At 43.0% G+C, this 13,008-nt stretch overlaps 2 protein-coding genes across 2 annotated transcripts in view; both read left to right on the top strand.

Annotated features, from left to right (window-relative positions):
* LOC125904589 (trophoblast glycoprotein-like) overlaps nt 1–13,008 on the top strand; it is a 567,815-nt gene that overhangs the window by 17,002 nt on the left and 537,805 nt on the right. The gene's annotated exons all lie outside the window — the stretch shown is intronic.
* On the top strand, nt 8,961–10,713 carry LOC125904578 (hornerin-like). The gene is made up of 4 exons (XM_049602078.1): nt 8,961–9,130; nt 9,211–9,269; nt 9,346–10,574; nt 10,648–10,713. The coding sequence occupies exons 1-3, from the start codon at nt 9,108–9,110 to the stop codon at nt 10,569–10,571; spliced, it is 1,308 nt and encodes a 435-aa protein (XP_049458035.1). The 5' UTR covers nt 8,961–9,107; the 3' UTR covers nt 10,572–10,574; nt 10,648–10,713.

Here is a 13,008-nt window from a genome sequence, read left to right as displayed (position 1 = left end):
GCCCTCTGTTGAGAATGGTGGTGCCATTTGTTTTGCCCACAGGTAGGCATGATAGAGTATGACGTGTTGGCATCTGTGTCATTAGTGCGGCTGGAACAAGTTGGGATCAACCACTTCACCTTCAGCAGACCCACAGTGGTTTACAGACTTTATTGCTGGCTGTTTTTTCAGCCCAGTTACAGTTGTAGATGTGTCATGAGAATATTAAAGCTGCAGTAATTGGTATATTTACATGAACAATGGATCAACTATGTGAAAGGAAATCAACCTTGCAGTTCCTCTAAGTTTTATGGAGTATTTTAGCACATTTCAGCTTATTGTTTTGTTATTTTCTGACCTGCAAATTTAGTATTTTACTCCATCAACCATGTCTTAAGAAAAAAAAAGGTCTTATAAAGTCACTATACACGACCTGCCCAGCGCCAAACGGCAGACAGTCAGTTAGCGACTAGCTTTGAATGTAGTGGAGCTCCTGAAGAGTTGGTAGAGCAGGAGTGAGCAACCTTTACTATTACTTTACTATTATTGGCCAAAAAAAATAAAAAAGCTGTCTGGAGCCGCAAAACATATTTGAATGAAGATAACAGTCTATTAAGTCTTAGCGCATCAACATTAGGATAAGGTCTAAATGAGCATTCACTGATAAGATTTACTACGAGGTGGCGACTCTGCAGAGGGCTATTTATAATCATTTAGTACCTTAACTTTGCAGCATTGATGGTGAAAGCAAATAAATCTGTCCACACAGTGTTAAATCTGTTATTTTCCTCCAATGCTTTTCCATTTTTGGATTTGGAACCCAGAGCTACTCACACTAGAGAGACTCAGGAAAAGGCACCAAGTCGTAGACGTGTGACGCAGATTTTAGTTGATGAATCGTTAAACCTTTTTTTAATTTAATGTATAGGGTACACATTTTTACAGCTGTCGAAAGCAATGATCACTTCAGGCCTACAACAATGACGAATGAAAATCTGAATGTTCAATAACTGTTATTCATTTCCAGATAATTTTATATCAAAGCCACAGGGAGCCACTGAGAGGGTCTAAAGGTTGCCTACCCACACCATAGATGTATTGAGAGAACTGGATACAGTGTTGGGGGCGGGGCCTTGTTCATTCCTATGAAAGTTGCTCAGTGGCGCATGAGGCCAAAGAAAAAAACTCTATTTCAATTTCAATGAAATTACCCGGATGTTCCATATTGTGGGGCCCAAGAGACTTACCGCTGACGCTAACGCTAACTTAAATGGGATTAAATCATTTTATCATACAGCTCCTCTAGACTTTTGAAATGTTGATGCACTGAATGGATCAAATCTTCATAGTGAAATATTCATTTCACAGTTGTTGTGAAACTAAAAAAAATTAATCCACTGATTTAAAGACGTCTCTTTCACAGTCAGTTTGTTTACATGACACTTGAAAAAAACAAATTATTGCCTTAATCCGACTATAACTGGACAACTGAAGTGCATGTAAATGCGTTACTCCGACTAATATCAGAGTTCTCCAACTCCGATTAGGACACCCAGACTATGTGATTGGAATTTGATTTTTCTCCCGCATGTATACGCCGTAATCAGAGTTAAACTAGACAATGCATGTGCGCATGCTCCACACCCCCCGCGCTGGCGTATGACCCCGGAACAGACAAGACATGCTAATGTTGTAGCCCTCCAACAGCATACGCCGTTCTTGTTTGCCTCTCGAAATCACCATGACCACGAGGTATAGCGTGCACCTTATCTGCACAATCAGTAACGCTGTACGATTATCCATCTTTCTGTTGTTCGAAAATGCCGGTCTGCTGCCTGACTCCAGTTGTTTATTATTAAGTGACGTAATAGGTCAACCGGAAAGGGGGCCGTATTAACCCGCTGAAACGACGCATATCACCACCTAGTGTTGAGGAGGAGGACACGTTCCCGTCAGTCATTTGATTTTCTCAGTTGCTTGTAAACTGGGACAAGGACAGAAGTCCGATTAGACGCCAAAATCGAATTTTGAGCATAGCTCGATTAAGCTGTGTGTGTAAACGTACTGAGTGTAAGTCTATGGCATCATGTGACAGACCCAGATGGTGTAATTCCACTTTTTGCCACTATGTGAAACTGGCTTCAAAGCCTGTCGCTGCTGGGCTACCACAGACTGTACAATAAAGATGGACGACATGACAGCTCTCCAAACCCAGAAAAACATCTCAGTCGCCCCCTGGTGGCTGGCTGGAGTATAGGCACACTATAGCAGCTGTGCATTTGCACTGAGGCCCCTGGGGTGGAGGGGCCCATAGGGAGAGTGGGCCCTTGCAAGTGATTCAGATTGCCACCTTTGAAATATACCTGTGCTCAAAGATAAATGACAAAAAGCTAATATTATTAATTTAAAAACAGTGTCATTTGCTATATATGCAAAAAGGCAACCCCATGTGCGTCAGGTTTTCAGTAATATCCCTATATGTTCACTTCATTTTTACAGTGTGTATACTGCCTATGGTCAAAAGCAACAAAACAGCTAAAAGGAGAGTCAGTGTTGGATTCACTTATTCTAAGTGGTCACAAAAAAATGCGAACTCTCTGTGTCTGCTGGATGTGTAAACAGGAAATAGTTTGGATGTTGAATCACACTACTGGCTGACAAGTTTTCAGCTTACTGTATTTTTGGGAACAGCATCGTCAGTAAAAATAAATCAAAAGGGGAAATAAACACGAGCAGCCAGTGGATCAGAGTTATGAATATTTCACCAGGCGAGACAAACTTATGGGAGAGATGGTCTGGTGTTTTCAGTTTATAGACTGTGAATTATTACTAACATTAGGGTGTACTCACCTTCAGTTACACCTGGAGATGAAGAGAGCAATGACTCTGCGAGAAATACTATACAGCATGTTATCATAGCCAATAGAGATGATGACCAAAACCACACTGAAAGCTTAAACTTTAGCTTCAGAACACTGTTAGCTGTAAACTGAGGTGCAAACAGTGCAGCCTCTCTGATGATGGATCCTCGAGCTGCTCATGGAATGCGTTGGGTGTGAACTCACCGTAGGTAGTTTGACCTCTCGCCTTCCTGTGGGGTGGAGACTTAAGCTCATTATTATTACCTTCATTATTTCAAATGTTGGACCAGATGCCGGAGCGGGAGGGGGCCCAGCACACCCAACAGGGATCTGAGGCACCTGATTGGTCAGAAGGAGAGGAACGGTTCGGAGGCCAAAGGGTAGATTCTTCCAGAGAGGAGACACCATCTGCTGACTGTCTCTGTCTCATTTCACAGCATCTTGCTACAGTAAGGACTCTGAGGAGACGATGAGGACTCTCCTTCATAGGATTATAAAATTCCACTAGCACTGCTTGTCACGACACTTTTTTCCCTAGGAGTGTCCCGCCTGGCCCCGCCCTGCTGTGCTGTGATTGGCTAGTACTTGTCATGTTACACAACAAGGTCTGAGGGGGTCAGGGTAGGGGCAAAGAGGTCATGGTTAGGGCGAGTACTAGCTAATCACAGCACAATAGAGCGGGACTAGGTATCACATAAAGAAGAAGAGAGAAATCTCTCACTGTGGTATCAGTTTCAGATATAATATATAGAACATATATACATAACAGTCTGAGAACCTGCAATTTTATTTTAGTTGTGTTGTGTAATGAAATTATGTTTCATTTTAATTTAGGTACCATAAAGCTTAAATTAAAAGTCTATCCCTAATTAAACGCCCAGTCTCTTTCACCAGCACAGCGTCGGTGCACATTTAGGTCCCGCTTATACGACAACGATTTCAACTGAAAACAGTAAACTTTAGTTGCGTTATGGCTGACACAACCGCGGCGACAGTTTACATGACAGCGGCGTTTTGGGTGCCTGAAAACGTTTCCAGAGTGCAATTTTTCAGAAATGGCACCGTCTCTCTTGTCATGTAAACTTGCAATATAAGAGACTTTTCGCACATGTGCATTACACTTCCACTTCTTTCACTAGGCATGCGCCAGAAAGTCGACCATCACAACAACAATGGTGGACTCCCGAGCTCTGCTTGTGCTGCTCACCCTGTTGAATTTAGCAACACTTCTCCATCATAGTGTAGATTTACTGGAGCAACTCCACCTCGTCGCCATTTTGTTTGTTAATGTTTATACATCACCGCCCAGTAGAAGGAAGCGTAAGTGTCGCACCACCAACTACTGGCCTGGCATGTATACTGCAGTGTTTTTGGTCATTTTGCGAATCTGTGTGCATGGCGATTGTTATCAAAACGTTGTCGTCTAAACACGGAACTTTTTTCAAAACGAAAATGGGAAATGATTCTGTTTTCAGTGGATCATTTTCGTGTAAACATGGCCTTAGACAAATAAAGGCCAATCTCGGTTAGATGTCTGGTTTGGTTGCCAAGCAGTTCATTTGGATGTATAAAACAGGTTGTTGCCTATGCACTTGAGCTAACGTTAGGTAGTTTTATATATACAGTACAGGCCAAAAGTTTGGACACACCTTCTCATTCAATGCGTTTTCTTTATTTTCATAACTATTTACATTGTAGATTCTCACTGAAGGCATCAAAACTATGAATGAACACATGTGGAGTTATGTACTTAACAAAAAAAGGTGAAATAACTGAAAACATGTTTTATATTCTAGTTTCTTCAAAATAGCCACCCTTTGCTCTGATTACTGCTTTGCACACTCTTGGCATTCTCTCCATGAGCTTCAAGAGGTAGTCACCTGAAATGGTTTTCCAACAGTCTTGAAGGAGTTCCCAGAGGTGTTTAGCACTTGTTGGCCTCTTTGCCTTCACTCTGCGGTCCAGCTCACCCCAAACCATCTCGATTGGGTTCAGGTCCGGTGACTGTGGAGGCCAGGTCATCTGCCGCAGCACTCCATCACTCTCCTTCTTGGTCAAATAGCCCTTACACAGCCTGGAGGTGTGTTTGGGGTCATTGTCCTGTTGAAAAATAAATGATCGTCCAACTAAACGCAAACCGGATGGGATGGCATGTCGCTGCAGGATGCTGTGGTAGCCATGCTGGTTCAGTGTGCCTTCAATTTTGAATAAATCCCCAACAGTGTCACCAGCAAAACACCCCCACACCATCACACCTCCTCCTCCATGCTTCACAGTGGGAACCAGGCATGTGGAATCCATCCGTTCACCTTTTCTGCGTCTCACAACCAAAGATCTCACGGTTGGAACCAAAGATCTCAAATTTGGACTCATCAGACCAAAGCACAGATTTCCACTGGTCTAATGTCCATTCCTTGTGTTTCTTGGCCCAAACAAATCTCTTCTGCTTGTTGCCTCTCCTTAGCAGTGGTTTCCTAGCAGCTATTTGACCATGAAGGCCTGATTCGCGCAGTCTCCTCTTAACAGTTGTTCTAGAGATGGGTCTGCTGCTAGAACTCTGTGTGGCATTCATCTGGTCTCTGATCTGAGCTGCTGTTAACTTGCGATTTCTGAGGCTGGTGACTCGGATGAACTTATTCTCAGAAGCAGAGGTGACTCTTGGTCTTCCTTTCCTGGGTCGGTCCTCATGTGTGCCAGTTTCGTTGTGGCGCTTGATGGTTTTTGCGACTCCACTTGGGGACACATTTAAAGTTTTTGCAATTTTCCGGACTGACCTTCATTTCTTAAAGTAATGATGGCCACTGGTTTTTCTTTAGTTAGCTGATTGGTTCTTGCCATAATATGAATTTTAACAGTTGTCCAATAGGGCTGTCGGCTGTGTATTAACCTGACTTCTGCACAACACAACTGATGGTCCCAACCCCATTGATAAAGCAAGAAATTCCACTAATTAACCTGATAAGGCACACCTGTGAAGTGGAAACCATTTCAGGTGACTACCTCTTGAAGCTCATGGAGAGAATGCCAAGAGTGTACAAAGCAGTAATCAGAGCAAAGGGTGGCTATTTTGAAGAAACTAGAATATAAAACATGTTTTCAGTTATTTCACCTTTTTTTGTTAAGTACATAACTCCACATGTGTTCATTCATAGTTTTGATGCCTTCAGTGAGAATCTACAATGTAAATAGTCATGAAAATAAAGAAAACGCATTGAATGAGAAGGTGTGTCCAAACTTTTGGCCTGTACTGTATATATATATATATATATATATACATATATATATATATATACATATATGTGTGCTTTGTTTTTTGTTGCATTACAATCTAAACGCAGAATCTAACTATCTAATAAAAATGACAATAAATGATTTTAATTGACCTCTTGTCAACAAATAACATGAGTTTATCTATTTTTCATGAATAATTAACTCTTATCAGTGAATAAAGTGATGCTTTAAAACACAATGCATATATATTGTGTATTGTATTTGTCATCACTACTCAAAATATCAATTTCTGAAGTGTCTCCTGAAAACAGTCTGTTTAAAACCTCTTGAGATTAATATTAATATTCCCTTTTTGACTTCTGGTGACTCTCAGAGCCACTTGAATGAACAGATTTTTATTTTATTTTTTAAGATATTTTTTGGGGCTTTTTAGCCTTTATTGGATAGGACAGACAAACGTGAAAGGGGGAGAGAGAGAAGGAGTGACATGCAGCAAAGGGCCACAGGCTGGAGTTGAACCCAGGCTGCTGCGGCAACAGCCTTATACATGGGGCGCCTGCTCTACCACTAAGCCACCAGTGCCCCGGACAGATATTTTTAATAAAAATTGGGATATGTATTGGTAATATAATATCTAATGTGTACTTTAAAGGCAACATATGTACCTTGACAATATGTTTAATAGACTGAAACGTGCCTTGTGCTTCCTCCCTATGTCACGGTCGTCCATGCTTGTTAAAAAGGGGGCGTGGCTCTACTGAAGTCTATTTTAGATGACGTGGAACACTGTGTTTGGCCTATAGACATCTCATCAAATAATTCTTTGCATTTAGATCTAGACATCCTAGAAAAGTTATGTCAGTTAGGATGGACTGGGGATCTGAACAGGTTAAAAAGTCTAAACAGTGTGACCAAGATTTATGTTCAGTAGGAAGAAAAGGGGCTGAGTGTCACAGACAGGGTGGGAGGTTACAAAGTATTGAGAGGCAGACTACAACATCTCTGGTTTGGGTCTCTCTGTAGGGTTAGTTGTTAGTAAGGAAAATATAAAATGACCCTTTAAAACATGAAATTGACCAAATGTGTTTTTGCATGAACCTGCAAAAGTTCCACTGGCCAAGTAAAGCCTGATTTTTGAATATTGTATCGCAGCTATGTAGCTCTAGTTTCCAAATGAAAGTAAAGAATTATATTCCTGGTGTGTACAGAAACCCAAAATTCAAGATTCAAGTGGTTTAGTGTAGACGTTGTTTGCCACTGACCCTTCTCCCAAATGTCCCCTCGTCCTGCAAAGCTCTGCACATAAATTACACGACGGTGCTGCGTGTGCCCTCTCCTCCCCTCACACCTCTTCTGTGGTGCTGCACACACAGCTACAAATATATCTTACCATGCAGCAAGCTCATGAGCAGAGTGGAACCTGACACAGTGTGACCTCTGCAAGAGAGAGGCTCCTCAAATGAGTGTTTCCTCCACTTGTCTGCGGGTCAAGGATCTGTGCAGATCGAACAGTGTGCGTCCTTTGTTAGAGCAGCACTGTGGAGATCAGCGTTAAGGCAGAAAGTGTGCACTTGTGGAAGTGATGCAGGCAGATTTTGAATTAAAGTGAGAGAGATCATCCACAAGGAGAAAAGAGTCACCCGCTATGATGAATAGATCCCATTTGCTGTTTGATTTATGTTCCCCCCTTCTGTGTTTTGTGTAAGTTTTTGTTTTTAATGCCTGAGTTATCAGGATTGTTTTCGCTGATTCCAGAGGAGAATTTTTTCTTGCTTTTGCTCATATGAATGTTGATAAGCGTAATGGAAAGAATTCGGAAAGGAGGAAACTGTTCCCCAAAAAAATCCTCTGCGCTATTTCCTCTGACAGGAAATTGTGTCTTTGATGTAAGCCACCACACTCATCTGGTCATCGCATGCGAGGTGTCACTCCTTCCTGCGGCTGGGAGAAGGAAATTTGCCATGGCCTCTGTGGCTCATGCAGAATGCCCGTGTGAATGACACTGAAGCCCCTAAAAGATACTAAAATAAGATTGTAAATTTTAATAAATCTGTGTACCAAAAGTGTGTCTGATGGAGGCATATACTGTACTTGGGAAAGTAGGACACCAAGACAGCTCCATTTGTCGTCCACTTGTCGTGCACTTGCGTCATGCTTCCTCTGGCAGCGGGGGAGTGTCACTAATGAACACTATTGACCAAGCACAGTCTGGGATGAAGATTCACACCTGCCAGACTACCTGGGAGTGTGTCCTCAGTGTGTGTGTGTGTGTGTGTCACCTACACTGACAGTGTAAGGGGTCATTTTCCTGTGGAGCGTCCCACATGGTCTCAGATCAGTCAGTCAGACACAGGAAGCGGATGATATCACACTCACATGCCTGTGACATCATGCATTTTGCTTGTTATTTCTCACAGTTGCATTTGAGAAGCAGAATTGAGATGAAGTTGTGTGACGTGTGGGTTGTGGTGTCGGTGTTACAGTATGTGATTTATATCCTGCAAACAGACGGTGGAGGCACGCTGATCTTGATGCGTTGTTTGTCACAGTTAGAGTCGACTGCATCATTACTGCAGTGTGCCGCCTGGGTCTGCTCAGCGTCAGGGGGCGCAGGAGTCGTCATTAATAATGTTAACAAGGCCATCAAGACGAACGTGATCTTTGTCAAGGTCAGGTTTGATGCAGAGAGGAGAAATCTCAGCGTGACAAAGTGAGTCTGCTAACGTGTTACTGTATGTGTGGAGAAAGAAAAGCTCTTCAAAACAAAATTTTTACTTTGCAGCTCTTTGCATATAAACACAGATCTGAGTGAACAGAGGTGGCAGAAAATGAGAAAATCAACAGCACTCTCTTCAAAGTCACCCTGAAGCCACAACAGCAGGCACCTGTAGACTGTCACTTCATTAAGCAGTGATTGGGCGCAGGTTGCAATAAATGCAGCCTCTCTGCTTCACACACACATATGCAGAGCAAAGTAGCTTCAGGACAGTTGGGCTACTGTTGCTTTGACCTGGCTGTAAACATTGCCACACGGAAATGGCTTGTGGCGTTCATTTGGGGTAAGTTTGTTTCAGCTCTTCTAAGTATGTGTTAAGTTGCTGTTTCATTCCCTCTAATCTTGATGTCTTGTCCTCTGCAGTATCTTCCTGATTTTTGTAGTTCAAGCAGAGCATGTATGCTGTTTGTGGGCTTCACAAGGTGAGCAGAGCGCACATGTGCCATTTTAGTGCTGTGATTTACCAGCTGTGGTTTCACACTCTTGTTTCTCTTGCAGCTCAGAGCTCCCAGAGACAAAATGGCAACGCATATGTTGGCTTCTCGCAATGGAACAGTGGACTTGGTGGCAGCTATTCCCAGAATCAACTCAGACAGGCCTCAGTTTCTCCAGGCTCAGCCCAGAGTGGTAGCCTCAACACCAGGACTGCGGTTATCAGTGGTTATGGCCAGGGACTCTCCAGTAGTGGCCACACACAAACTGTCTCACAGCCAGCCAAAAGTGGCTACGCTTCAGTCAAGTTGGTGCAGAGCAGCTCGGTGTCAAAACCTAACTGGCAAACGTTTAAGTTACATCGGGTGAATGAACAAAAGTCACCAAAACAGTTTTTTGGCCTTTCTACTGCTATTGCAAGTGGAAGTTCTGTGAGTAAGTATGATCAGAAAACTAAGCTAGCTCAGCAGGATAGCCCACATACTAGCAAATATCAGTCCAGCAGTTATGCATCTGCTCAGAGTCCTTCTAGGGCAAGCTACTCTTACAAGTCAACGGCACAGAAAGCTCCAGCTGCTGCAAAAACGGCAACCTACCGGTCTTCCAGCCTGTTCAGCAGCGGTGCTCCTGCGCCAAACAGAAGCCCCGTAAGGACGAAAACATCAGCCAGTGCCCCTGCTAGAAGAGTGACTCCACGTCATGGCTCTGACGCATCGAAACCCTCCAGTTTCTCATCGCTTCAAAACCAGGGAACTAGAAACAACCCCAGCCAGTCCAGGGCTGGGAAACCATACAGAAGCAAACTGTTTCCTGTGAATGCAGGAAACGCCCAAGAGACCTACAAGCCAACTTCTACGTCCAACATGGCCTCAAGCTATGGAAGTTATGGCCGATCTCCTTCAGTGTCTGATAAACAAAGTGTTTCCACCAGCTTCCAGCCACGTGGTGTGGTGCCCTCAAGTCAGAGGTTGAGCTACAGCAGAAACCCGGTGCAGGGAGCTCATAACCCTCCTGCCTCTGGGAGTAGCAGTGCAGGAACCTCTGGTCAGCGCTTTGCCCCATCCAAAGTCCACAACATCCCAGAACGCTATGGTGGCTCTCCCATCAGACGGCTGAGGGATCCTGATAACCAGAGGGAAGTGAGTGTGAGGAAGCCACAGCAGACCTACGTGTCTTCCCTGCGGCAGGTGGCTCGGCAGTCCTACGTGGCTCCTCAACAGCAGGCTGCACCTGAGAAACCACAGGAAAACAAATGGCAGAGGATCAGGATGAGGCCACAGCTTAGACTGTAGCAGGTAGCAGTATCTGATCATTTCTTGCCCTTTTTTTAAATTTAAACCTGGTTACTAATGTGTCGTCTTCCAACAGGTGCAGCAGGTGTCCTATGACTGAGTGTTTTTGAAATAAATTATTTTAAATCTCTTGCATCTTGACTTCATCTCTTGGATGTGTGCTGCTAGAAAACTGTCTTGATGTAGGCTTGGTGCCATCTAGTGGGTAAAAGATGTGTTGCAAAATGGCTCCTCTAAACCAGTCTTGATGTGCCCAGTGTTGGCAATTGTTTCAAATGAGGTCTCAACCATACAGCTGAGTGTTTAAGTTGGTGCTATTGCTAGACTACTCAATGACAGTCTAAACAAAATGGCGCCATGCTTAGAGCCAGTCAGATTAAAGACCTCGGTTTCTAAAAGCGCTCTGTCTGAGCACTCTAAAATTAATTTTGGGACTTGTTCAAAAGCGAATTAGTCTTTTTAAAGTGGGACCTTTGACCCTTAACCTGAAACTCAGCTACTGAATGCTGCAAAGGCTGAGAATAGTTTGATAAGGCTTGACTTTCTTGCAAGGGGGTTTTCTAGAGTATTTTGTGCATTGACTCCATGTTCAGCACTTAACAGTATCCTGTCTTGTAACTGTCAGACCAGTGTTTGACCTTCTCCTCCTCCTCCTCAGACTTTGCACAAAGGTCCAGTCCCATGCCAGATATCCTCAGCTGTAAACTCAAGCCAATAGTCCTGATGGTGGCGCTACAGCAAGTGTCTAAAGTTTCAAAACTTTGAAAATTCATAACAAATCAACCATACGTGCTACAGCTTTCAAACTGTAGCCCCAATACTGATGAAACTTTTGTACATTTAAACCTATTAAATTATGTAGTTCATCAGTTTTTCAAACTGTAAAACTTCTTAAACCTATCTCCTCCCACAATTTTTGCTCAATTGACACCAAACTTGCTACAGAGCATCTTCAGACTGTCCTACAAAAACTACATTTCTCAGATTTTTGATTTATCAAATTGAGCCTACAGTGCATCAAAATGTTTGACTGTAAACATACATGCAAATTCTTAAATCTTCATTGTTCATAAAGAAAATGACAAAATTCTAGAGTCATGGTAGATGAGTGGCAAATTTCAGAATTTTACTTCAAAAACTGAATTTCTGACAGCATTTTGAATTTTGCTCTAATGTGAACAATTGGAATCAATGTAAAAACCTCCATGCTGTCTATATGCAATGTGTATTTTCAGATTTTTGTCTTAACTGAATTTTTTACAGTGGTTTGAAATCTGCTTTTCCATGCATGGACGGCTGCTAAACCTGCACGTCTGGCTTAGTCAATTTGTGAAGCTACACATGAATTGTCACTGACTAATTAGCTCAGTGAGATAGAAATTAATCAGAGGTTGTGAGTTCAAGCCTCAGCCAATGTAAAAGGCAGATTGTGTTGCTAAATTCCTAAAGTTTAGTTTATTTACTTTATGAATCCCCCTGAGGAGAAATTCAATGTTTTCACTCTTGCTTGTCAATTACACACAGGTCCGAAAGACACACGCATGCACAAAGTGGAGAGATGTCAGAGTGAGGCGGCAGTGCCCAGGAGGTGAACTGGCTCTTCTCCAGCCATCAGTCCACGCTCCATATTTTGGTCCGGAAGGGGACTCGAACCGGCGACCCTCCGGTTCCCAACCCAAGTCCTATGGACTGAACTACTGCCGCCCCCAATTCTTATTTCATTTGCTATAATTTTTCTTGTAGTTGAACTCAAGCTAATGTGAAGTAAAAGGGCACTGCACTGATATTTGAACCAAGTCTGTTGAATACCAGTCAACCACTCAACCTGAGCTGTGATATTTCCTTAAAGTGGTGTAAAGCATGGGTGTCAAATATGACACGCCAAAGGGTCCACTCCAGCCCTCTAGATGACTTTGCACACCTAGAGCTGTATTCAAACATTCTGAGAATACTCAGAGCTCCTTACTAAGTCTTAAAACCTTGGCATCATTTAGGAAGGTTCTCAGCAACTCTGAGCAAGGCAGGGACAAACTTGTACCTTAGTGAGGAGGTGTGGTTGACCCTGTTGCAAGGTATGATGCAGACCTTAACAGATGTGATTGGTTGTCACAGACACACCCTTTTGTGAGCCTGTAGGGCGTGGACACCCAGTGGATGTGAAATGAACTGACTGTGAAAGTGTCATTGTTAGTGTGGTCACTCTGCTGATGGAAGGTTGAGAGACTCAACTCATCACTGATGCACCATTTTTTCCAAATACCTTGTGTTGTGAACTCTTATTTCTGAGGTTATTTCTGAGTTTCTTATATAGCATTAGGTGGGAAATGTGAGTATGAGACTGACCACAAACATTCTCCCTGCATGATCTAATTGTATAGCATTTCATTAACTCACTGCCGTCCAGTGTTTAGAGAATATTTCTCCAACCTTTGTGTTT

The sequence above is a fragment of the Epinephelus fuscoguttatus genome, linkage group LG17 (genome assembly GCF_011397635.1).
Source record: "Epinephelus fuscoguttatus linkage group LG17, E.fuscoguttatus.final_Chr_v1".
In the NCBI taxonomy this organism is placed as follows: domain Eukaryota; kingdom Metazoa; phylum Chordata; class Actinopteri; order Perciformes; family Serranidae; genus Epinephelus; species Epinephelus fuscoguttatus.
This window is presented reverse-complemented; position numbering and strand designations above follow the sequence as displayed.

Bases quoted from the DNA above. Each gene is read 5' to 3' on its own strand.
- LOC125904578 (XM_049602078.1), top strand. From the start codon at position 9,108: ATGGCTTGTGGCGTTCATTTGGG. The intron at 9,131-9,210 runs GTAAGTTTGTTT...TGTCCTCTGCAG, and splicing joins GCTTGTGGCGTTCATTTGGG to TATCTTCCTGATTTTTGTAG. The intron at 9,270-9,345 runs GTGAGCAGAGCG...TTTCTCTTGCAG, and splicing joins CTGTTTGTGGGCTTCACAAG to CTCAGAGCTCCCAGAGACAA.